General features: G+C 40.2%; 1 protein-coding gene across 1 annotated transcript in view; it reads left to right on the forward strand.

Moving 5' to 3' along the window:
* LOC124802565 (vacuolar protein sorting-associated protein 54) overlaps positions 1 to 26,972 on the forward strand; it is a 152,590-nt gene that overhangs the window by 99,243 nt on the left and 26,375 nt on the right. The window contains exon 16 of the mRNA XM_047263434.1: positions 21,124 to 21,383. Coding sequence (XP_047119390.1) covers positions 21,124 to 21,383 — 260 coding nt within the window. The remainder of the gene's footprint in view (positions 1 to 21,123; positions 21,384 to 26,972) is intronic.

The following is a 26,972-nucleotide window of genomic DNA, read 5'->3' on the forward strand; positions in this document are numbered from 1 at the left end:
CCACCCTTTTAGTTACCTAGTGTTTCATACATGCTAAACAGACAAATATAGATAACCTACACTTTTTTCCATAGTTCATAACTGCTGATGCACACTTCCATTATTGCATGCATATGGTCATAGAAATAATGTAGTTGTCATGGGTCTCATTAACTCAGCTGACTGACTCAGTAGTCTAATGATATGGCGTTATGCACAACTGAAATGAAAGTTCTGTTTTAAATTGTTTGTGATCACTAATTTTTCTGTGCTGAGAAGGGATTTACTCAGCCCCATGAGATCAAGTGTGATGCTTCTTGCCAGATATGGCCAAATTAAATACTGCTCAAATAAGTATGTAGTGTGCCACACAAGTCACTGACATTGTCAGATTTAATGGCTTGTACTACACTAGAAGCCACTTCTTCTTCCGTTTCACCTGACTTTGGGGTATGTTAAAACAGTCCCTTTATAATACTCTGTTCTTTTCTTGTTTATCTGTTTGGGTTCATTCTGAGAAAGTGTCCACGGAAATCAGTTGTTTTCCTCATTGCGTCTGTGCGGTTGTGGTTTTTTTTAAAGGTTTTCATTTCTGTTGTGAATTAGTTCGTTGTACCATCTGGGGCCAAGGATTTTTCATGACTTCTTTCTTTCTCTGATCTCCAGCCTTTCACCTGGACCTTGGTTGGTTGTGGACAGATGTTTCGGCAGCATACAGGCCTTCCAGTTTGATTACAGTGTTATAATGTGTAACACTTTTTGTTACATGTTTTTGATGAGTTGGGAGACAAGTTCAACTTTACTTCTTCTAGATTTCATTGCCTTTTTCTCGAGGGCATTCCAACTTACATATTCTTCAGGATATTCGAATTCTTTAATAATCTCTATTTTTTGTACGCCCACTTTAAATTTTTTAGGTGGATTTCTTACTTTGTCATTATCTTGGGCTTTTCAAAGGAGATTTGAGACCTATTTTTTCTGCTTGTTTTGTAGCTCAAGAGTCTTTTATTCGGCTTCATCCCAAGTATTGGCTAGTAGAGCCATATCATCTGCAAAGGCTAGAAAATTGACTTTGTTACCTTTGCTTTTGTTACTAGTTGAATTCCACTATGGATCTTGTTGTTCCTCTCTTTGACTTCTTTTACTAGGGCACAGTTAAGTAGTAGTGGAAAGAATCCAGCTCCTTGCCTTCCACCAATTTTGATCTCAAAAGGATCTGAGAGTTCTCCCATGGATTTGACTTTGGAGTTTGTGTTGGTGTAAAGGTTTTTTGATTGTTTATTTGTTAATTCGTCCAAGGATCATCTCACAGTGATACAGGATTTGTCAATGTAGTATACTGCAGATCAGCAGCCAGAAACATAAAACACAGAGCATACATAATGTGCTTTTTGGGGATTGGGTAGCACAAGTGGTTGGCAGGGGTCTTGATTAAGAAACCTTTTGTCATTTGCGTTATGCAAGAAAACCCAAATCAGGATGGCTGGACAGAAAAACTCCATTCTCTCGGATATGAAGTCAGTGCCTTAACAGCTTCACTGCCTGATTTGGTAAGTCCATGTTGTATAATGTTCCTTAATTTACACACGGTTTGTTCCAGGTAACTTGCAGACAAAACATAGTTCTGTTCTTCATTGCCCCACACACAGAGGATATCACCTGATGTCTCCTGTGTAGTGAAGATGCTGGTGTTTTCTGTGAATCAATTCCATACTCCATTTTCAACAACGTATCACTGTCTACCTGCAAACAAGTCAACAGACATTACTGTCATGCATTTTACATCTTCACATGATTACCGTTTGAAAACAGTAATCATAATTATATTGAAATGTGACAAGTTGTAGTTTTCCACCTACATTACTGACTGCTACTCTGAGTCCTCTAAGTACTCTTTAATTGTGTAATTTGCATTACTTTTGAAGAATGTTTTAGCTGCTTTTTAAAACAGATGTATTTTAGTAATCTTTTCACTCCTATTGGCAATGTACTCTACTGTCTTATCCCATGATATAAACTGCAGTTTTGAGCTTTTTTCACATTTTTCCTGGGTAAATGTAACTGGCTCTTGTTACATGATTTTGTATAGAACTATTTAGTAACATTTTAGCTGATGCACCACAAAGTGATAGAGATACTCACTTGGTGCAGTAGGGCTGCCAAATTTTATTAAAATAGCTCTTTATAATTAGCCTGACTACCTCATTCGGTTATTATTCGTAATGTCTTTGCAGTTTAAAAGCCGTGTCCTTGTTTTGTGCCTTTGATCCATAGGAAAGAATCCTTTAGCCAAGAATTGAGTGTATATAGACATTTTGTATCACCCCCAGACATTGGCTGTTACAAACTGATGCTAATACTCTGAGCATAAAAAGATGATGACATTCTTTTTTCCAGTGTCTTGGTATGTTCATTCCATGATAGCTGGCAGCCAGAGTTCTAATCCAAAAAATTTGGTGTTAAACACAATTTGTAGCTTCAGCATCTATGTTTAGAGTAACAGAGTTGCTTCCCCTCTTTATGCTGAAGTACATGCTGTTCATTTTCTTTATGTTCAGTAATAATTTATTATATACTGTCCAGTTGTAAACATTATTGAGGGTTTCACTTGTTTTCTCTGATAGGAGCTCTGATGTTTGATCAGTAACTATGACGATGCTGTCATTGGCAAAGAGAACTTTTTCTCCATGCCTTAAACTGTTTGGAAAGTCATTTATATAAAATAAGAACAGAACTGGATCAAACGAGCTACCCTGAGAAACACCTCTGTTTGTATGTTTCTTGTCTGACAGTTGTGTAAAAATTTATCAGCCGACATGTGGACAATCTCCACATTTTGCACCCTGTCTTCCAAGTAAAACTCAAGCCACTCTTGCAATTCCTCCTATACCTAGTGCTTCTAGTTTGCTCAATTGTATTTTGTGGTCATCAGTGTCAAAGGCCTTGGAGAAGGCAAAGAAAATTCCTGTAACACAATTCTCTGTCTTAAGGCGTTGAAGTGCCACTTTTATGGACTGTGCAGTGGTCAATATTGTTCTTCTCCCACTTCTGAAACCAAATTGCACTTCAATAAAGTGGTTCTATTTACTTGTGTAACTTATCAATCTCTTGTTCATAATTACTTCAATTATTTTTGAGAATGAAGACAGCAGTGAAACTGGCGTGTAGTTTTTAATGTGTTCTGCATTACCATTAGTTAGGGAACCACTTGTGCTTGCTGTAGGTACTTTTGGAAAACACCAGAACTAAAGGACTCACATATTATGTTTGTTAATGGAGCATGTGTGCTGTCTACCGTATTTACTCGAATCTAAGCCGCACTTTTTTTCTGGTTTTTGTAATCCAAAATGCCGCCTGCGGCTTAGAATAGAGTGCAAAGCAAGTGGAAGTTCTGAAAAATGTTGGTAGGTGCCGCCACAACTAACTTCTGCCGTCAAATATATGTAGCGCTACACAGGCATGCTTTGTAGGCACAAAGATAAATACTGGCGCCAAAACCTCCGCGTCAGTAAATAAATTTTTAAAAAAAAGGTGGAAGACGAGCTTTTTTTCCGCCCCGAGTTTCGACCACTGCATTTTCGTACATTATCCAACGAAGTAAATACAAATTCCGTATTGTCCATCTTAGAATGTAGCAGAATTTCAATGTGTTACGAAAATCCGACATGCAAGACTGTTTGGGATGTTTGTCAATATGGCCAACTCTACTTTCTGAATTTTTTCCTACCTGTGAGAAGAGATGGTTGCTAATAGGAACCTGATGAAATGTGAATCACATGCAATATTCTCTTCACCATAAGAATAATACGAATATCAACATTTTGCCATGTATTCTTTCGTGTTTGCTGCTCTCTCATTTAAATCCTGTCTGCCTAATAAACTACGAAACTAGAGTGAGACAACAGCAAACGTGGAAGAATATACGTATCGTGTCATGTTTATATTCGCATTATTCTTATGCCTAATAGTGATACAGTCAGAAATGAAGCACGGCAACTGACTAGATTCTTAATTCTAAGATGACTAATTTCTGTGCAGAATTTGATGTACTAAAGAAGCGGCCGCAAAGATTTTCAAACGGAGAAACATTTTCGCCTAACTCTCATTCAGAACATGTTCTATCATACGCAGTCTATTATTTGGTTCTTGTTGATCATTATCAAAGAAAGCAGCAGTGTAAGTAACAACAAATAGCAGTCTCTTGCCATTGTTTCGCTAATGAGACGATTCCTATCTCTTTTTAAAAAACAATTGTAAGCGGCGGTAGCGCGCACAAAAGCTAGCCATCCTGCGAGCGGCGACAGGCCATAAACACGCACTATCAGAATGCGACAAACAATGCATGACACAGTATAGTAATGCATTTTCAGCTTTGAGTGACGTGAACACCTATAACAAAGAAAACAGCACTTATCAGATCAAAGCAAAATAAGCAATCGATTCAAACCAGACGAAGCACGTGAAAAAGGAAGGGTACCCGTATCAATACGGACGGAGCGCCTGATGCATAGCAATGGCTACCCGGTAAAGCTTAACTGCTAAGCTTACGACTCGAACCAAACTACTGTAGCTGTATCGTCATTCATTCAACCTAAATTGTGTCTCATATTACAATGGACCAACTTTGTTTTGATTTGGAGGTGCGGCCTAAAACTTTACTCTCCCCTTGAATTTCGAGTCTCAAATTTCCGGTGCGGCTTAGATTCGGGAAATTTTTTTTTTCCTTTATTTCGAGTCTAATTTTTCAGGTGTGGCTTAGATTCGAGTGCGGCTTAGATTCGAGTAAATACGGTATGCATGCCTCCAGAACAGAGGCAGGAACCTCATTTGTGCCTTTTTTGACTTCTTATTCTTTAATTGTTTTATTGTCTTTCTAAATTCAAGCTCTGTTGTGGGAAACATCATCATTGTGCTTGCTGTGTAAGTCATTGTGGGTGCTATATGCGTTTAGGAAAATTTTGCTGCAATTTGTCCACAGAACCATAGAAATGGTCATTTACAAAATTTGATAATTGTTGAGAACTTTATATTATTCTATTTTCGTCTTTGTTTTTATGTTGGTATACTTGCCAGCGTTTTCCAATTTGTTTTATAACGTCCCATACCACTTTTCCTTTTTTTCGCATTATATATTATTCTGTCCTTGAATGATTTTTTTGCAGCAAGCGGTACCCTCTTGTATGTGTTTCTTAAAACTTTGAATGTACTCTAGAAACTGTGGATTAGTGCAAAGCTTTTACAAAGAATTTAGAAATTTAATTGCCCGTACAGTAATCCATGTGTTTTCATTAGCTGCTTCAGTAGAAATGGCTCCTTTTGGAAATGTCTGCTCGGAAATTAAATTAAACAATGTGCAGAATTTACATAACTCAATAACTAGATTGCTTTCTGTATATACTTCATCACAGATTTGATTTCCCAATGTCCTATAAAAATATGTATCTTATGATCTTAGAAAATCTTTTGTAGGTCTGCAGTTTTGCATGGTTCATTGAGCCTGTGCTTAGTTTTACTATCTGATAGCAATGATACGAAAGCCAAGATCTCTTATAAATACTTTACATTTCCTGTCATTATCTGTAAGTACACGGTCTAAAATTGCAGATGAGCTTTTTTGGAACCCTCATAATAGTGTCCACCAGTTAAGCACCATTTCAGCCAGGCCAAAAGTACTCAAAATGTTTAGGAAGTTATTACTAATTTCACCCTCAACACCTGTGTCAATATTTATGTCTCTGCATATTGTGATGTTAGTGCTCGGGACTGAGATGCTTTCCATAGGACTTCACTTAATTTGTTGACACTTTTGTCCACATTATCACTTGGTGAGTGGTTAACACACACAGTGATTAACTTCTTTATGCATCTAGCTTTGTTACTTCAGTGGACACCAATTCAACATCTTTAACTATGCTAATTGTGGCCAGATCTGGTCCAACTTTAAAATGTGTGCCACTCCTGTTATTTATTACACCATCCTGCACCCTGAAAGGTAGATTAACAGTAGCAGCTTGCATGTTCATGTGATGATAATACTATTTGCTGCAATTAATGATGTCTACACCAGTGCACTATAATGGGTAGTACTGCGCTGCTCAAAGACTGTAATTTAATTTCATGGTGGTGGTGTATCAGAACTTCTTTGCATGTAATTTTTTAACCAAGTTATGGCTGTAATTGTGAAGTCAACTTATCCATACCCAGTGGTGGACCGTTCTTGGACCGGACTGGCCTTATCTGCTGGTAGTTCCATGGTATGGTGCTGCTGTCAGTTGTTGAAGATGGCGTTTGTGATTCACGTATCCATGGCATATGAGCAGCAAAGTGTGATTCATTTTCTGTGGAGCAAGGGACAAACGCACTAGGAAAAAGCAGCCCAAGCGCAGGGAAAAGTGACTTGCTGTGAAATGTATCAGATGGTATTAGTGTTGAGAGTTCACAAAAGGCTGTGAAGACTTAAATGACAATGAATGTTCGGGGAGACCGCATTCATCACTGACAGGTAGCACCATTCTCGCACTGATGCAGTTGTGAAATGAGATTGGTGTGTGTGTACCTAAAGGGCATTTCCTGGGAGCGTGGAATTTGATATGGGAGTGTTTTGACATTGTTCACAGGTCCTTAGGGTACCAGAAGTTTACATGTCGGTGGGTGCCTAAGCAGTTGCATCACATGATCAAAGGCAAGCATGATTGCTTCACCGAATCATCTACAGTGGTATGCTCAGGAGGGTGACGGTTTCCTGAACCACATCGTTACTGATAATGAAATGTGGATACTGCATTTAATGCCAAAATTTCAGCATCTGGGCCTGCTTGTGACAACAAGAAAAAATCCGTGCAGTGTCACTTATTTGGAAAGCAACATTAATAGTCGTTTGGGATCACCCAGGACCACTTCTATTGAATTTCATAATTGTGCACACATCAGTGCCAACTATTATTGTTTCAGACTGTCACATCTGTGGGCTTCTGTCAAAAAGATGCACCAAGAGATTCTTGATTTGGAGAATGTGGCTATACTCCATGATGATGTGAGGCCATATGTGGAAATCAAAACCACCAACAAGTTCTCTTCATTTCACTGAGGGAGTCTGGACCATCCACTATCTAGTATTGCCCCGTTTTGGAAATATCGTGCATCAGGAGCTGATGCACAAAGCAGTCTGAGTTGGATTGGGTAGCCTCCACCTGACCCCTGTTTACATTAAGTGATTTTGCTGTTTTCTCGTCATTTAGTACTGTCACATCATGTGAGAACAAAACCGATTTCTGTGGCCACGAGCTATCAAGTGAATTAAAAAACTTTCACGTAATTACAGAAGGCTAAAATATGTTAATAGTTTCAGATTTTATTTCCATCTTTCTGACAGTCAAGTATTAATCGTCTTGCAGAAAGGTGAAGTTATTTTTGTCGGTTTGCTAAAGAAATTTGGCTTCTATTAATCTTTTCCACTGAGGGAGTCAATTTATTTGAAATGAAGTGTTTAATTCCACACTGTTGGCTAGTCTCAAATGATCACTGCATTTAAAGGGCATGTTTTCTTCTTCTAACACGTATGGCATTATACCATAATAAAGAACCAAACATGAGATGATACAGTACTGGTACTCCAAGTAACTTTACATCCGAATCTGGACATACGAATGTGCACTTTAAGCCATCTTATGCGTTATAGTATGGTTCACGAAATTCCAATCCTCTTGGAGTATTCTCTAATGTCTTCTTTCTTTTAGGACATAATGTAAGATCTTTTAATGTTTTACATGTACAAGCATAAGGGGTTCCTGCGTCATCATAGCTGCGCAAGCACAGTTATGCATGTTATCTGGCGCTCTCTGGCAACTGCTGAAACTAACTTATTTGTAACAGGTTGCTGGAAAATATTGTGAATGGTTATTTGAAAAGCGTTACTCTCAAAGTATATTTCCTTTTACGCAAGATGAACTATGTGTGAGAATGGACGGTGAATTCTTAAATCACAGTGTGTTTGACTCTCATTTAAAAGTCAACTCTTAGAGGATGACCATTTAGAATAATTTAGAGCCCAGAAGGTGACATTTACTTCCTATGTCGTTGTTAAAAATTTTACTGGCACATTCGTGTGATGTATCTTAAAGTGTAACACGCGCCAGAAAGATCAGCATTAGATGTGAAAGCTTCGCTTCACTTGCAGCTTATTAATCTTAGAGACCAATATTATATGTGAAAGCTTTTCTTTTCTTTTCTTGTAGCAACACTATGTATACTAATTTAAACCATTAACTTCTTCTATTTCTGTGTTCACGTTAAATAAAAGTGATGTTGCTGTTGGCTGACTACATCTCGTGTCCTGTGCTCTGAATATCCGCTGCAGTTGGCTGGCAAGATCATGACACACGATCATGAGTGGCTTACAAAAGTGCATCACAATCTCGATTTCAATGCTTTGGAATGTAACATGCGGTGTTTGGTGGAATTCGAATTTATACTTTTGTAATACAAAAAATATTCAGTGTACATGATGCTGCACGTCAGACATCTTTCCAAAACTGGTTTTTTCCCCTGAGTTTCATTTTCTAATGTGCCGCGAAATTCTACGCTTGTGTATAAAACCATAACCATTCAAAGGATTCATAAGTTTTACAGTTCTGGAGAAAAGTATACTGTCACAAAACACGGAAAAAGTGTGTTTTCATTTGGGAGAAAGTGTATTTTTAACTGGGAAATCCGGGGAAAAATCTGGTTTATTTTTTTCCCTCATCCATGTATACTACACCCTGTCTGAATACACACTGCAGAAGTCTCTAAGCTGGTTGAGATACTAGGGGAGCTATCCACAACAACTGTTATTTGACCATGTGCGACCCCATGTTCACTAATCATCTCCACCAACCTCCCTTTCCCATGCCTGTTTAGCTGTAGACCATACCAAATGTAGCTCCATGTCCCAATAGTTCCCACCAGCACCAGTTCAGTGTGTGACTGGCCAGCAGTCATCAGTGCCATCACCAGCTCCACATTGACACGCCTTGCATCGCTGCCAAGACAAGGCTGATCATGCCACCAGAACAGCTGAACCGCACTCACATTGGTGCCACTAATTAGAGAAACCTTTTTACGCACGTCACCACCTATGTTGTATGCCCTGACTGTATCCAAATTGTTCCCTGCCCCACACACTATTACCACCTGGTCATCTTTCATAAAATTCTTACATGAATCACCTGATCCAACACAGCACTCAGCTTGAAAGTACTGGTCACCTAATACTCCTTCCCTTACTTCTGTAATTAATGCCAATGCATCTGCTATGCCTATATAGCAGCAGTCCTCTCTTCTTCCTGACAATAGTGTTATCCTAAGCTTCCTAATCATGGACAGAGTCTGCTGCACGTATCCTACTCTTGCACCATCTTGAGGCTCCTCTCTCATCAACTCTGGTAGGTGAAATCTGTTGCTGGCAGTCTCAACAAAACTGTCAGACCAGGTCCTCCTCCTCCAAGCCCTTCTACCAACTGCCAGTTCCCAACAGCCCCCCTCATCACTACCTTACCCCGTCCCCACCAGCTCTCCTAGTTTTATCCAACTGTGCGTAAAGGTACAGATCTTTCCTTCCTCCTGCTCCAATCTCTCTCGTGCATATTTTGCAGTTCCAGCAGAGAGCATCAGCAGGCTCTCCAGAGTTCTCCCCACTACATTCCTCAGTGAAACCATTTACTACAGTTCTCGTAGTGCATCCCACTACTAACTTTCCTATGATAGCTCCCACAGTTTTCACTGATCGTCTAATATTATCTGTAACAATAGAAACATCAAGGAGTATTACAAAATGCATTAAGTTTATTTCACTATAAAAACAATGTAACTTCTGGTAATGTATTAAGTTCATTGCTACTGAAAGTTCACTAAAGTCAGGCACGAGGTTATTCTGAAACGTCAGGCGCATGTAAACAAACATTCATTAGAAGTCACATCTAACAGCACTGTAAAACAACTCGAGATGCCGAAACTTCTCTCATGTGACGAGAAAAAAGGCACTGGTATGGCTATTCGGAACAAAAGGTATTTTTAAAAATACTCGTGCATGTACACAGTTCATTAGAGATGTTGACTTCAGTGCGTAAACAAGTCACACCTGTATAGCAACTAGGGCTATTGGAAATTCAATGTACAGGTAAATCCACAGTATAATGCACGCTAAATATATTAAAGATATTCAAAATGCGAAAACAGACTGGGGGGAGGGAAACATATCTTTTCAAAGATTAGGTTTGTTGTTTTGTTGTCTAGGTTTAATTCTTTTAGAATAATCAATTTTCGAAGATAAATCTACTCACCAAGCAGTGGCAGGACAACACGCATATAAAGACATTAAAGTTAGTGAGCTTTCAGAGTTAGTGGCTCCTTCTTCTGGAAGAAGGGTTAGGAAGAGGGATGAAGGAAAAGGACTGATGAGATTTAGGGAAAGTGATATGGTTTGGAAAAATCGCCCAGAACATGAATGCTTTTAATTCTAATTCTCCAGTGCTCTCTAGTTCTTTCAGTACAGAGATGAGGGATTCCTTGTCTGTCAAGTCATATTGTTCATGAAAGTCAACGAAAGAAATAACATATAATTTTGCTCTGATTTTTGGTAGGCCATGAGGATTTTGAGTTTTAGCTTTAGTTCCAAACAGGATTTTCCTTTCCTGAAATCCACTTAGTATTATCAAAGTTGATGGTGTAATTGGGGTTCTGTCCTGTTTAGTACGACTTCTGAGAATATCTTAAATGTTGTGTCTAGGAATGACATCCTTCTGTAGTTGTTTGTATCTGTTTTGAACCCTTCCTTTTGGAATGAGTGGTTGAGGGCTGTCTTCCACTCACCTAAGATTTTTTGGTTTATCCAGATTTCTTAAAAACCGTGTTGAAGAGAGTCTGTTTTATTTTTGTTGACGTTTTCCAAAGTTCAGTTGTTATTCAATTGTATATGAACCCATATAGTATTTCAGATTTGAAATGACTGTCTATAGTTCTTCTGTGATGAGTGGTTCACAGTTTGTGTTGATGGTGGTTGTTGTTGTTTTTGTTGTTGTTGAGATCTTGAAGTCCATTTTTTTAACACGGATTCTTCACAGTTGAGGACATTACTAAAGTATTCTGCCAGTATTTTGCAGTTATCCCTGCTGTTGTGGACAGTATTTCTGTTTTTGTCCTAGAGATGTAGGGTTGGTGGGGCCTTATTTGGTAATTTTTGGTTTAAAGTCTTATAAAGTTCTTTGTGTTGTTTTAGATGAAGTCTTCATTGCTCTGAAAGAGAATCTGGTCTTCTTGTGTGTGTGTGTGTGTGTGTGTGTGTGTGTGTGTGTGTGTGTGTGTGTGCGTGTGGTTTCTTTTTTTGGGGGGGGGGGGGGGGGGGCTTTGGTTATTAGCTTTCTTTTATTTGATTCCAGTTTCAGTTTTGCATGTCTTCAGTTGCAAAGGGAACGTCTTTGAAGTTTATTGTTTTTCCTGGGTCGTATTTTCTGCTTTTGGGACCACTAGTTTGTTTTTTCCTTTTGGGAATGATTTTGAGTTTTATTTTAGAAAGGTAGTGATCGAAAAATATGTTGACTTGGACTCCTCTGAGGACTTCAACATTCTGTTTTTTTTATTTTTTATTTTTATTTTTTTTATGGAGCTTCAGTTTGATTAATATGTAATCCAGTCAGAGTTCACCTCAGTAAGAGTTTGGCGAGACCCATGGTTTTTTAAGGCTGTGGAATTCAGGATCGTGTTGTGAGCTTGGCATAGTTTTGTCAGTCTGATGCCACTTTGGTTAGTTCTGGGTAGTTTCCAACAATTTTTTTGTATTTTTCCTCCCGTATCAGATCATTGAAGTCCCCCATTAATAAGATGCTAAGTTTCTCTAGAACGTTTTTGCATGTCGTCTTCTAGCTGCTCCCAGAAATGTTCCACTCTTTTTGTCCTTTCTTTGCATTCGATGATTTATACTTTGCCAGCAGATTTGAAAATATGTGTGGAGAGTCTTTCAGATTGTGTTTTTAAATTATTTATTTGTTTTTAAACAAATTTATTCAATAGTTGATTTACCCTTTATTCAACAGTTGGTTTACTAGTCATCATACATAAGTGCATGCTGCTAGACACAGCTTACCGTAGCTTCCATTCAGTGTGTTTGAAGTACGTAGTATGTGCCTGTATTGTGTGATTGTAATGAGTGAGTGCTAATAAAGCTGAGGGATGTTTGCATTTTGTGGACGAGGACAGAATGGAAGAAAATGAGACAGAGGAAATGTTTCTTGGCAAATGCTCTCATCTGAAACTACCATATTTACCTGATTGTAAGCAGAGGTTTTTTCCCAGATCTGTCATTCAAAAAATATGGGATCGTCTTACATTCCCAGATCACATAATTGCTGCTGAGGACAGTGCTTTTACACTGTTAATAGATTAATATATGGATTGTCTTACCTTTACAGAGGTTTCATACAATTTTGTTTTGGACCGTCCCAAAGAGTAGGGTCTAGCAAACAGTTCTTGCATTCAAATAGGCTCAAGATATCCCGATATGCCCAAGCGCTCGATACAGTATCGATCTCGCTTGACTAATCACGTGACATTTGACTCGTGGTGCTAGCACAAGGGATGTACACAAGAAATTACGTACTAGCAAGTAAAACAATCAAGTGCTCTGCTTAAAAATTGACAGTTAAGTGAAACATCAGAGGAAATGACATTAAATTCTATCAACTTACAAACTTTTGTTGTATTTTAACAGGTTAATAATAAAAGTTCTCGTACCTATTGATACTGTTTGCATACAATCATGCTGCTTTTTGAGTAAAGGTAACATTGAAAGATGAAAATCTTCTCCTTCAAAAACCATTACTTGTTTCTGAACCAAAGTTAATATTTTATTTGTTAATGAGAAACTGTAATAATTTGCCATTTGGATTGTCATTCATCTATTAGAATACCATGGAAAAACATTACCAATTTTTAATCAGCTTTGGAACAAGGTGATGACATTCAGATGAAATATAAAAGAAAATTAATCCAGAGTTAAATGTCTAAAAAACAAAATAAATCACATTAAACCAACTGCAATTCTTATCGCAAGAATAAATTACAGCGGAAGACCTATTTTGGAGATAGCATCAACAGATGTAACTACATCAAAGGTTCGAGAATTGTACTGAATGGTGATTGCAATCTTTTATTCACGTATTAGTTGCTTTGTTACATATGTCCTGCACTCTGGGAGATATTGTCATCTACTTTTCACTGGTGCGCAAGAACAGCAGTACGGAATGTTGGATGGGGCACAGTGCAACAAGTGTAGCTGTGAGGGAGCAGAAATTACATTGTGCTGTCAACTGTGGGATTGAATACTGTGTACCTTGGCTTTTTACAAACATCTAAGTTTTTAAACTGCACTGTGCCTGAATCCATTTGCATTCGGTAGCAAATTGACTTTAAAACTGAACAAATACTCAACAATAGCATACATTTCTGCACGATATGCTAAAAGTCTAGATTGGGGTATGTGGCGTACTTAATGTTTTTTGTGGAGCAACTCACCATGAGGTGTGGCGGGAACAATTGGAGCTGTATCAGCTGCTGATTCTATACAGCAAATGAGAGAGTGGCTGGCAGATGATAGGTTTGGAAGCAAGTCAGTATAAAAGTGAAATCTGCTATGTTTTCAGGGGGGAGTGGGCGGGGGTCATCTAATATCCAGGGTCATCTTATAATTAGGTAAATAAGGTAACTACCCTGTATCTGTCTAGCTGAGGACAACATATTTATTGCAGCATATGTCTCAGGGAAGTGGGATTATTATTATTATTTCTTTCCTTTCTCAGACGTTATGTCTGGTTAAAAATGGAAAGTGACGTGGACCTTGATCAAGCGTGACTTCCTTTTAACTGTACGGTATATGTTACATTGCATTTAGGAACTTTCGGGTAATTGAACAAGTATCAATAATTACAGATTTCTTTAGTTGTATATATACGTTTGGATGTAGCTGTATTGCGTTGATGTACTGGTGGATATTGTGTGGTATGACTCCTGTAGTTGATAGTATAATTGGTATAATGTCAACTTTATCCTGATGCCACATGTCCTTGACTTCCTCAGCCAGTTGGATGTATTTTTCAATTTTTTTCTCCTGTTTTCTTCTGTATATTTGTTGTATAGGGTATGGAAAATTTGATTAGTTGTGTTAATTTCTTCTTTTTATTGGTGAGTATGATGTCAGGTTTGTTATGTGGTTTTGTTTTATCTGTTATAATGGTTCTGTTCCAGTATAATTTGTATTCATCATTCTCCAGTACATTTTGTGGTGCATACTTGTATGTGGGAACGTTTTGTTTTATTAGTTTATGTTGTATGGCAAGTTGTTGAGGTATTATTTTTGCTACATTGTCATGTCTTCTGGGGTATTCTGTATTTGCTAGTATTGTACATCCGCTTGTGATGTGATCTACTGTGTCTATTTGTTGTTTGCAAAGTCTGCATTTATCTGTTGTTGTATTGGGATCTTTAATAATATGCTTGCTGTAATATCTGGTGTTTATTGTTTGATCCTGTATTGCAATCATGAATCCTTCCGTCTCACTGTATATATTGCCTTTTCTTAGCCATGTGTTGGATGCGTCTTGATCGATGTGTGGCTGTGTTAGATGATACAGGTGCTTGCCATGCAGTGTTTTCTTTTTCCAATTTACTTTCTTTGTATCTCTTGATGGTATGTGATCTAAAGGGTTGTAGAAGTGGTTATGAAATTGCAGTGGTGTAGCCGATGTATTTATATGAGTGATTGCTTTGTGTATTTTGCTAGTTTCTGCTCGTTCTAGAAAGAATTTTCTGAAATTGTCTACCTGTCCATAATGTAGGTTTTTTATGTCGATAAATCCCCTTCCTCCTTCCTTTCTGCTTAATGTGAATCTTTCTGTTGCTGAATGTATGTGATGTATTCTAAATTTGTGGCATTGTGATCGTGTAAGTGTATTGAGTGCTTCTAGGTCTGTGTTACTCCATTTCACTACTCCAAATGAGTAGGTCAATATTGGTATAGCATAAGTATTTATAGCTTTTGTCTTGTTTCTTGCTGTCAATTCTGTTTTCAGTATTTTTGTTAGTCTTTGTCTATATTTTTCTTTTAGTTCTTCTTTAATATTTGTATTATCTATTCCTATTTTTTGTCTGTATCCTAGATATTTATAGACATCTGTTTTTTCCATCGCTTCTATGCGGTCACTGTGGTTATCCAATATGTAATCTTCTTGTTTAGTGTGTTTTCCCTTGACTATGCTATTTTTCTTACATTTGTCTGTTCCAAAAGCCATATTTATATCATTGCTGAATACTTCTGTTATCTTTAGTAATCGGTTGAGTTGTTGATTTGTTGCTGCCAGTAGTTTTAGATCATGCATGTATAGCAAATGTGTTATTTTGTGTGGGTATGTTCCAGTAATATTATATCCATAATTTGTATTATTTAGCATGTTGGATAGTGGGTTCAGAGCAAGGCAGAACCAGAAAGGGCTTAATGAGTCTCCTTGGTATATTCCACGCTTAATCTGTATTGGCTGTGATGTGATATTATTTGAATTTGTTTGGATATTAAGTGTGGTTTTCCAATTTTTCATTACTATGTTTAGGAACTGTATTAATTTAGGATCTACTTTGTATATTTCCAATATCTGTAGTAACCTTGAGTGGGGTACACTATCAAAAGCTTTTTGGTAATCAATGTATGCATAGTGCAGCGACCTTTGTTTAGTTTTAGCTTGATATGTCACCTCTGTATCTATTATCAGTTGCTCTTTACATCCTCGTGCTCCTTTGCAGCAGCTTTTTTGTTCTTCGTTTATAATTTTGTTATGTGTTGTATGTGTCATTAATTTCTGTGTAATGACTGAAGTTAATATGTTGTATATTGTTGGTATGTATGTTATGGGCCGATATTTAGCTGGGTTTGCTGTGTCTGCTTGATCTTTAGGTTTCAGATAAGTTATTCCTTGTGTAAGTGTATCAGAGAATGTGTATGGGTGTGCAATGTAATTGTTAAATAATTTAGTTAGGTGTGAATGTGTTGAGGTGAACTTCTTTAGCCAGAAATTTGCTATTTTATCATTTCCAGGGGCTTTCCAATTGTGCGTAGAATTAATTGCTCGGGTGACTTCACGTTTCAAAATTATCACTTCAGGCATTTGTGTTATCATCTTGTATGAGTCTGTTTCTGCTTGTATCCACCATGCGTGTTTGTTATGTTGTACCGGGTTTGACCATGTGTTGCTCCAGAAGTGTTCCATGTCAGTTATGTTTGGTGGATTGTCTATTTTAATGTGTGTGTTCTCTATTGTCTGGTAAAATTTCTTTTGATTTGTGTTGAATGTTTGGTTTTGTTTCCTTCTATTTTCACTTTTTTTGTATCTTGTAAGTCGTTTGGCCAATGCTTGTAATTTCTGCTTCTTTTCATCTAATTGCTCTATCGCTTCTTGTTGTGAGATTTTACCTAACCTTTTTTGTTTTTTGTTTGATATTTCATTTCTTATAAATTGTGTTAGCTGTCCGATGTCTTTTCTCAGTTTTTCTATTCTGATCTGTAGCCTGTGTTGCCATGCTCGTTTTGTGGGTTTTTTCTGTGTGTTGGTTGGTTCTGATCTCTGCCTAGTGTGTACCGTATTTACTCGAATCTAAGCCGCACTCGAATCTAAGCCGCACCTGAAAAATTAGACTCGAAATAAAAGAAAAAAAAATTCCCGAATCTAAGCCGCATCTGAAATTTGAGACTCGAAATTCAAGGGGAGAGAAAAGTTTAAGGCCGCACCTCCAAATCAAAACAAAGTTGGTCCATTGTAATATGAGACACGATTTAGGTCGAATGAATGACGATACAGCTACAGTAGTTTGGTTCGAGTCGTAAGCTTAGCAGTTAAGCTTTACCAGGTAGCCATTGCTATGCGTCAGGCGCTCCGTCCGTATTGATACGGGTACCCTTCCTTTTTCACGTGCTTTGTCTGGTTTGAATCGATTGCTTATTTTGCTTTGATCTGATAAGTGCCGTCTTCTTTGTTATAGGTGTTTACGTCACTCTAAGCTGAAAATGCATTACTATACTGTGTCGTGCATTGTTTGTCGCATTCTGATAGTGCGTGTTTACGGCCTGTCGCCGCTCGCGGGATGGCTAGCTTTTGTGCGCGCTACCGCCGCGTACAATTGTTTTTTAAAAAGAGATAGGAATCGTCTCATTAGCGAAACAATGGCAAGAGACTGCTATTTGTTGTTACTTACACTGCTGCTTTCTTTGATAATGATCAACAAGAACCAAATAATAGACTGCGTATGATAGAACATGTTCTGAATGAGAGTTGGCGAAAATTTTTCACCGTTTGAAAATCTTTGCGGCCACTTCTTTAGTACATCAAATTCTGCATAGAAATTAGTCATCTTAGATTTAAAAATCTAGTTAGTTGCTGTGCTTCATTTCTGACTGTATCACTATTACGCATAAGAATAATACGAATATAAACATGACACGATACGTATATTCTTCTGCGTTTGCTGTTGTCTCACTCTAGTTTCGTAGTTTATTAGGCAGACAGGATTTAAATGAGATAGCAACAAACACGCAAGAATACATGGCAAAACGTTTATATTCGTATTATTCTTATGGTGAAGAGAATACTGCATGTGATTCACATTTCATCAGGTTCCTATTAGCAACCATCTCTTCTCACTGGTAGGAAAAAATTCAGAACGTAGAGTTGGCCATATTGACAAACATCCCAAACAATCTTTCCAGTCGGATTTTCGTAGTACATTGAAATTCTGCTACATTCTAAGATGAACAATACGGAATTTGTATTTACTTCGTTGGATAATGTACGAAAATGCAGTGGTCGAAACTCGGGGCGGAGAAAAAAAAGCTCGTCTTCTACCTTTTCTTTTAAATTTATTTACTGACGCAGAGGTTTTGGCGCCAGTATTTATCTTTGTGCCTACAAAGCATGCCTGTGTAGCGCTACATATATTTGACGGCAGAAGTTAGTTGTGGTGGGACCTACCAACATTTTTCAGAACTTCCGCTTGCATTGCACTCGATTCTAAGCCGCAGGCAGTTTTTTGGGTTACAAAAACCGGAAAAAATGTGCGGCTTAGATTCGAGTAAATACGGTATATTTAGTGTAGTGAGTGCTCCTACATAAACCAGTAGTTGAAACTCTTCCATAGTTGTATTTTCATTTATTTTGTTGTGTATGATTGTGTTGATGGTTGTTAGTGTTGTTTCAACTTGTCGGTTATTTGGTGGTCTATGCAAGAATGGTCTAATGTCTGTATTTGTGTCTTTGTATTCTATGTATGTCAACTGAAATTTTTCTTCTATATCTAACATGTGTGTCACTTCATGTTCTATTTGTGTTTGTTCTGGTGGCTGTCTTAAGATTTCGTTTTCCTCTGATTGTTTAATTGATGCGCGTTGTTCTTTGTTTGATGCTCTGGGATGTTAGAGTCCATTACTGTATTTTCTTCTTCTTCTTCTTCTTCTTCTTCTTCTGATTGCACATTATTTTATTCCAGTATTTGTTGTACTTGTTTTTTGATGTTTTCTAATTCTGACTGGGGTATCCTGTTATTTTTGATTATTACACGAATCTGATCAGCTAGTCGTTGTTCTGTTAAAATTTTAATTCTGGGTATCTGGTAATAAATGTTGTGTATACTTGTGATCTGTATCCAGTTGTGTTGGTTCCTAAGTTTGTTCCTTGGTAATAACAGAACATGAGGTGTCGGTTAACTTCATCTGACCATCTCATCCTCTGTCTTTGTTTTCCTTCTAGAGTGGTTGCAGGAAGCATGTCCTGCAAAACAGCTCTATTTGGATTTAAATCATTTGCCATGTGGCTAGCAGTGTCGTTACCATTGTGGACGGGCATATGGTTCAAGCGTCGTCTCCGACCTTGACAGCGCTTGTCCGAGGCTTCATTAGTTCTGTCCTGAACCAACTACTCACACTAAAAGGGGGGTTAGCCCTATTAGTGGTTTGTTCTTTTCGTCGCCTTTTACGACTGGCAGAACATACCGGAGGCCTATTCTTTTCCCGGGCCTCCACAGGAATTATTATTATTATTATTATTCTTTCTTTCTTTCTTTTCTCAGACGTTATGTCTGGTCAAAAATGGAAAGTGACGTGGACCTTGATCAAGCGTGACTTCCTTTTAACTGTACGGTATGTGTTATATTGCATTTAGGAACTTTTGGGTGATTGAACATGTATCAATAATTACGGATTTCTGTAGTTGTATATATACGTTTGGATGTAGCTGTATTGCGTTGATGTACTGGTGGATATTGTGTGGTATGACTCCTGTAGTTGATAGTATAATTGGTATAATGTCAACTTTATCCTGATGCCACATGTCCTTGACTTCCTCAGCCAGCTGGGTGTATTTTTCAATTTTTTCTCCTGTTTTCTTTTGTATATTTTTTGTATTTGGTATGGATATTTCAATTAATTGTGTTAATTTCTTCTTTTTATTGGTGAGTATGGTGTCAGGTTTGTTATGTGGTGTTGTTTTATCTGTTATAATGGTTCTGCTCCAGTATAATTTGTATTCATCGTTCTCCAGTACATTTTGTGGTGCATACTTGTATGTGGGAACGTTGTGTTTTATAAGATTATGTTGTAAGGCAAGCTGTTGATGTATTATTTTTGCTACATTGTCATGTCTTCTGGGGTATTCTGTATTTGCTAGTATTGTACATCCACTTGTGATGTGATCTACTGTTTCTATTTGTTGTTTGCAGAGTCTGCATTTATCTGTTGTTGTATTGGGACCTTTAATAATATGCTTGCTGTAATATCTGGTGTTTATTGTTTGATCCTGTATTGCAATCATGAATCCTTCCATCTCACTGTATATATATTGCCTTTTGTTAGCCTTGTGTTGGATGCGTCTTGATCGATGTGTGGCTGTGTTAGATGATACAGGTGCTTGCCATGTAGTGTTTTCTTTTTCCAATTTACTTTCTTCGTATCTGTTGCTGTTATGTGATCTAGAGGGTTGTAGAAGTGGTTATGAAATTGCAGTGGTGTAGCCGATGTATTTATATGAGTGATTGCTTTGTGTATTTTGCTAGTTTTTGCTCGTTCTAGAAAGAATTTTCTGAAATTGTCTACCTGTCCATAATGTAGGTTTTTTATGTCGATAAATCCCCTTCCTCCTTCCTTTCTGCTTAATGTGAATCTTTCTGTTGCTGAATGTATGTGATGTATTCTAAATTTGTGGCATTGTGATCGTGTAAGTGTATTGAGTGCTTCTAGGTCTGTGTTACTCCATTTCACTACTCCAAATGAGTAGGTCAATATTGGTATAGCATAAGTATTTATAGCTTTTGTCTTGTTTCTTGCTGTCAATTCTGTTTTCAGTATTTTTGTTAGTCTTTGTCTATATTTTTCTTTTAGTTCTTCTTTAATATTTGTATTATCTATTCCTATTTTTTGTCTGTATCCTAGATATTTATGGACATCTGTTTTTTCCATCGCTTCTATGCGGTCACTGTGGTTATCCAATATGTAATCTTCTTGTTTAGTGTGTTTTCCCTTGACTATGCTATTTTTCTTACATTTGTCTGTTCCAAAAGCCATATTTATATCATTGCTGAATACTTCTGTTATCTTTAGTAATTGGTTGAGTTGTTGATTTGTTGCTGCCAGTAGTTTTAGATCATCCATGTATAGCAAATGTGTGATTTTGTGTTGGTATGTTCCAGTAATATTATTATTACTATTATTGAGGTGGGGTTTTTAATGTCTGTATTAGAATATTCTGAAAGTAACTGTTTGTACTCAAGTTTGCTAAATCCATACTCAACTAAAGTCAGTGAGTTGTCAGAAGAGAAATTCAAGGCTTCCTGTGAATCTGTCCCTCAGCTTCTGAATGTTATTGCTGACTGTTCAATTATTGACCCTTTCCACCTCAAATGGTAAATTACTCTGAATCCTACTTTGAGTAACATTGTGGCATTAAATGTTGAAATTTAATTTAATCTGATGTAAACCTGAGATTGAAAATTTAATGATGAAAAGTGTTTGTTTGTGTTACCAATAATGTACTGGGTTTGTTATGGCACTTTTTAATGCAAAGCCATTATATTGTTGATCTACAGGACAGCATTGCTGCTAATAAAGATGGTGGCAGAGTACTGTGAGTGTGCAGAGGAACTGCCTGTAACAGTAGCTCTCATGTGTCGCAATCTTGCTGAGCTACTGAAGCTGTTTAACTCTCGGTGTTGCCAGCTGGTACTCGGTGCTGGTGCGCTGCACTCAGCGGGCCTGAAGACAATCACTAGCACCAACTTGGCTTTGGCGTCTCGTGCTCTCCAACTGCTGCTTGCACTCCTGCCTGCTGTGCGTGTACACTTTGATGGTGCGTAACAGTAGCTTCTCACTGTTGTTGCTGACTAGCATTTTCCTTCTGGAAAATTCAATTTGTGTCAGTTACCAGTAAAACATTCATTGAAGATCAGAAAGAATGTCAATGTCAGATTACCAAATGTATTTGCGTCTTCACAGTGAGTGTTAATGCTGTACTCTAAAAAAAGGATGTGAGCACCACCTCCCAACATATACTATGGACGTTCCACAAATACATACAATAGACTACAGTATTTAAATATATACCTATAAAATAAACCTATGTACAGTCTACAAATGGTAAGAAAAATGTCAAAAAGTTGAAAATAATTTTTCAGAAGCATCAGTTAATCTTTAACAGCAGTACAAATTACATAGTACGGAAAATTTATGGTCATGATAAACAAACAATTAGGAAGAGTGTGTTACATTTCTTATATGTGTGCATTGTGCCATAAGGAACTAATGCAACTTGAGATGTTTATCCTCGTTCATTGCTGCCAGATTAACTTAGAAACAAGGCAAAACACACAATTGAAGTGGCAAACACGTCAAAGTATGAGAATAAATATGGGGAAAAATATCAAAGCACATTGCTTATAGCATACAGAAACAGCGATAACAATGTATTATTCAACTGTACTGCATCATAGCAAAGACACAAGCATTAAAACAGGAATATGTAGATGATTTTAAAAAAGTGCAAAAAACGTTGTTCATGAAAATGCAAATGCCACATCCTAATACATTTCAATAAAAATACATTTCACTAACCTGTAAAAGACCTGTATTGGATAACCCCCCTGTGGGTCCGGGGGTTAGAATAGGCCCGAGGTATTTCTGCCTGTCATAAGAGGCAACTAAAACAAGTCGCACAAGTTTCGACCTGTATGTTGTGGTCCACTGTAGGGTCTGACCTCCATTTTTCAAACTTTTCTCGAAGATCGAGCCAATTGGGGAAGGGCGCAGTACATGACGCATTGTGTCCATGGTGCATTGAGGTCTTTAGCCCACTTTCTCATTGCCGCATTGCAGTCCCGCTCATTCTCCATCTCTTGGGCAAGGACACCTTCCTGGGTGCATTTTCCGTCATGCAATATGCAGTGTCAATTTTTGTGCCGACAATGTCCACGGACTTCTTTGCACATCACATCCAGCATGGTAGCCAGTCCATTGTGATGGGGCTGCCATGTACCCTGTTGGTTGTAGCCCCCTGACAACACAGGGATCGCTCTGCTGATGGCTGCGCCTTTAACTCCCTGCGTATGCCAAGGAGTAGATGCCTGTCACCCTGGGGCATCAGAACTCCCGGCAATGGCCATCCTGCCAGGTGGCCTTTGCTGCGGCTGGCCTTTGCTGCGGCTGGGTGGTGCCTGTGGGTAGGGCCCCTGGTCGGAGTGGATGGCATCAGGGTGAATGACACGCCATGAAGTGTAGTACATCATCTTTTGCTGGTGGTCTCCTGCCAGCAGTCTCTAAGTGGGCAAAGTCTGACTTCAATGCTAATAAATATGACCCCAAGTTGTTCCCCTCCCTGGCCACACTATGGGAGGGACGCGAGGCTAAGGATGGCAGTGAAGCTTATTTGCCCCGGTACCTTGTATGTGCGAGAGTTGATGGGGAATCTTTCATATCCATGAAGCCTCAGTTTTTTTGGAGTATTTGGAGGACAAGTTCGGGCAGGTGGAGGGCTTGTGCAAAATGCGCTCTGGGTCAGTTTTGATGAAAACAGCATTCCCTGCCCAGTCATGGGCATTAGTCACTTGTGACAAGTTGGGGGTTGTTTGTGTTACCATCATGCCTCATGAGAACTTAAATATGGTCCAGGGCATTATATTCCGCAGGGACCTTACTTTGCAGTCTGAAGGCAAGCTGCGCGCCAATGTAGAGTGACGAGGTGTTCGTTTTGTTTGGCACATCCATTGGGGTCTGAGAGATAACCAGATCGCCAAAAATGAGGTTGCCACGGGTGCCTTCATCTTGGCCTTTAAGGGTGACACATTGTCCAAGAAGGTCAAGGTGATGGTCTATCACTGCGATGTCAAGCCATAAGTCCCTCCCCCGATGCAGTGCTTTAAGTGCTGGAAGTTCAGCCATATGACTTCCCTCTGTACTTAATGCTCCACCTGTCGAGATTATGGACATCCATCGCATCCCAATACTCAGTGTGCTTCCCATCTGTGTCAACTGTGGAGAGCATCATTCACCTTGCTTGCCTGACTGCAGGATTCTCCAGAAAGAAAGGAAAATCATGGAGTACAAGAACCTGGACTGACTGAGCTACACTGAGGCTAAGAGGAAATTTGAGCACCTGCATCCTGTGGCTATGACCACCCCTTATGCCGCTGCTATGAGAACGGTTCTTGCCCAATTAGTTCCTCAAATTCCTGTTGCCTCTTAGAACTGGGAGACTACACCTGCCCCCTTGCTTGTGGGAGGCACTTCCCTCTCTGTTGTTCCTGCACCACCTACTAAAGGAGCAACGTCCCCCCCCCTCCCCAACCATTGGGGATTTTAGTCCCCACTTCCGAGCCAGAGAAGCGTAAGACTTCTTCTGCTCCTCTCGCTAGGAAGGGGTCCCTTGGGTCACTCCCTTTCCAAGTTTCTGCTAGTGGGAAAGATGACACCCGCCAGTGGCTGAAGAGCCCAAAAGCAGCGGGTTGTAGGGCTTCACGCTCATCCTCAGTCCCAGAGACTGATTCCGTGAAGTCCTCCCAGCCAGAGAAACCCAAGGAGCAGTGCAAGAAATCGAAAAAGAAGACCCCCAAGAACAAGGAACTTGCTGTGGCACCCACACCACTGCTACCTACAAGCTCTGTGTCTGAGCATGGGGTGGAGATTCTGGTGTCCACTGAGGACCTGGATCTCACCAGACCCTCATACACAATGGCTATAGACTGCTCAGGCAAAAAGTTGGTAGCAACAGGTGACCGTGAGGCGTAAATTGCCTCATTGAATGTTCCATGCCTTCCCTGTCTCACGATGTCGTCATCCTTCAGTGGAATTGCGGTGGTTTTTTCCACCGCCTAGCTGAGCTACAGCAACTGTTAAGCTTCTCCAGGAAACCTGGTCGCTAGCAGTGCAGACTCCTGCCCTCCATGGCTATAAGGTATAGTACAGGAACTGTAGCGACTATAATAGAGGGTCAGGTGGAGTTTGCGTTTAAGTCCTAAACTCAGTCTGTAGTGCAACTGTGCCCCTTCAAACCCCTCTTGAAGCTGTGGCTGTCAGAATACGGACAATGTAGGAAATAACTGTCTGCAATGCATATCATCCTCCAGAATTTATCCCTGAATATATTAGCTGCAACCCTGTAAAAACCCACTTGATGTGGATAGCTATCGGCCCATCAGCCTTGCCAGCATTGTTTGTAAGCTACTGGAACATGTGGTGTATCAGCAGTTAGGTTGGGTCCTCAAGTCATGTGGCCTACTGGCTCCATGTCAGGGCTGCTTCTGCCAGGGGCGCTCTACCATTGATGATCTTGTGTCCCTCGAGTCTGCCATCTGAACACCCTTTTCCAGATGCCAACACCTTGTTGCCATCTGTTTTTATCTATGCAAAGCGTTATGACACCACCTGGCGACATCATATCCTTCCACATTATACGGGTGGGGTCTCCCAGTCCCACTCTTGATTTTTATCCAGAATTTACTTTCTCTCAGTGTCCAAGTTGGTGCATCCCGTAGTCCCCCCCCCCCTCCCCCCCCCCCATATCCAGGAGAATGGGTCCCGCAGGGCTCTGTATTGAGTGTATAACTACACTCCTGGAAATGGAAAAAAGAACACATTGACACCGGTGTGTCAGACCCACCATACTTGCTCCGGACACTGCGAGAGGGCTGTACAAGCAATGATCACACGCACGGCACAGCGGACACACCAGGAACCGCGGTGTTGGCCGTCGAATGGCGCTAGCTGCGCAGCATTTGTGCACCGCCGCCGTCAGTGTCAGCCAGTTTGCCGTGGCATACGGAGCTCCATCGCAGTCTTTAACACTGGTAGCATGCCGCGACAGCGTGGACGTGAACCGTATGTGCAGTTGACGGACTTTGAGCGAGGGCGTATAGTGGGCATGCGGGAGGCCGGGTGGACGTACCGCCGAATTGCTCAACACGTGGGGCGTGAGGTCTCCACAGTACATCGATGTTGTCGCCAGTGGTCGGCGGAAGGTGCACGTGCCCGTCGACCTGGGACCAGACCACAGCGACGCACGGATGCACGCCAAGACCGTAGGATCCTACGCAGTGCCGTAGGGGACCGCACCGCCACTTCCCAGCAAATTAGGGACACTGTTGCTCCTGGGGTATCGGCAAGGACCATTCGCAACCGTCTCCATGAAGCTGGGCTACGGTCCCGCACACCGTTAGGCCGTCTTCCGCTCACGCCCCAACATCGTGCAGCCCGCCTCCAGTGGTGTCGCGACAGGCGTGAATGGAGGGACGAATGGAGACGTGTCGTCTTCAGCGATGAGAGTCGCTTCTGCCTTGGTGCCAATGATGGTCGTATGCGTGTTTGGCGCCGTGCAGGTGAGCGCCACAATCAGGACTGCATACGACCGAGGCACACAGGGCCAACACCCGGCATCATGGTGTGGGGAGCGATCTCCTACACTGGCCGTACACCACTGGTGATCGTCGAGGGGACACTGAATAGTGCACGGTACATCCAAACCACCATCGAACCCATCATTCTACCATTTCTAGATCGGCAAGGGAACTTGCTGTTCCAACAGGACAATGCACGTCCGCATGTATCCCGTGCCACCCAACGTGCTCTAGAAGGTGTAAGTCAACTACCCTGGCCAGCAAGATCTCCGGATCTGTCCCCCATTGAGCATGTTTGGGACTGGATGAAGCGTCGTCTCACGCGGTCTGCACGTCCAGCACGAACGCTGGTCCAACTGAGGCGCCAGGTGGCAATGGCATGGCAAGCCGTTCCACAGGACTACATCCAGCATCTCTACGATCGTCTCCATGGGAGAATAGCAGCCTGCATTGCTGCGAAAGGTGGATATACACTGTACTAGTACCGACATTGTGCATGCTCTGTTGCCTGTGTCTATGTGCCTGTGGTTCTGTCAGTGTGATCATGTGATGTATCTGACCCCAGGAATGTGTCAATAAAGTTTCCCCTTCCTGGGACAATGAATTCACGGTGTTCTTATTTCAATTTCCAGGAGTGTATTTTTATTGGCCATTAATAGTCTAGAAACAGCTGTAGGGCCGTCCGTCTCACCCTCTCTGTATGTAGATGACTTCTGCATTTCGTACTGCTCCATCAGTACTGGTATTGCTGAGCGGCGCCTACAGGGAGCCATCCACAAGGTGCAGTCATGGGCTCTCGCCCACGGCTTCCAGTTTCTGACTGCAAGTTGTGTGTCATGCCCTTCTGTCAGTGTCGTACCTTCATGATGATCCACTCACTGTAGTGGAGACATATCAATTCTTAGGACTGGTTTTCAATGCCCGATTGACTTGGCTTCCTCACCTTCGTCAGCTTAAGCAGAAGTGCTGGCCGCACCTCAATGCCCCCTGTTGCCTGAGCACCATCAACTGGAGTGCAGATTGCTCTACTCTGCTGCAGCCTTATAAAGCCCTTG

Source organism: Schistocerca piceifrons, chromosome 6, assembly GCF_021461385.2.
Source record: "Schistocerca piceifrons isolate TAMUIC-IGC-003096 chromosome 6, iqSchPice1.1, whole genome shotgun sequence".
NCBI lineage: Eukaryota > Metazoa > Arthropoda > Insecta > Orthoptera > Acrididae > Schistocerca > Schistocerca piceifrons.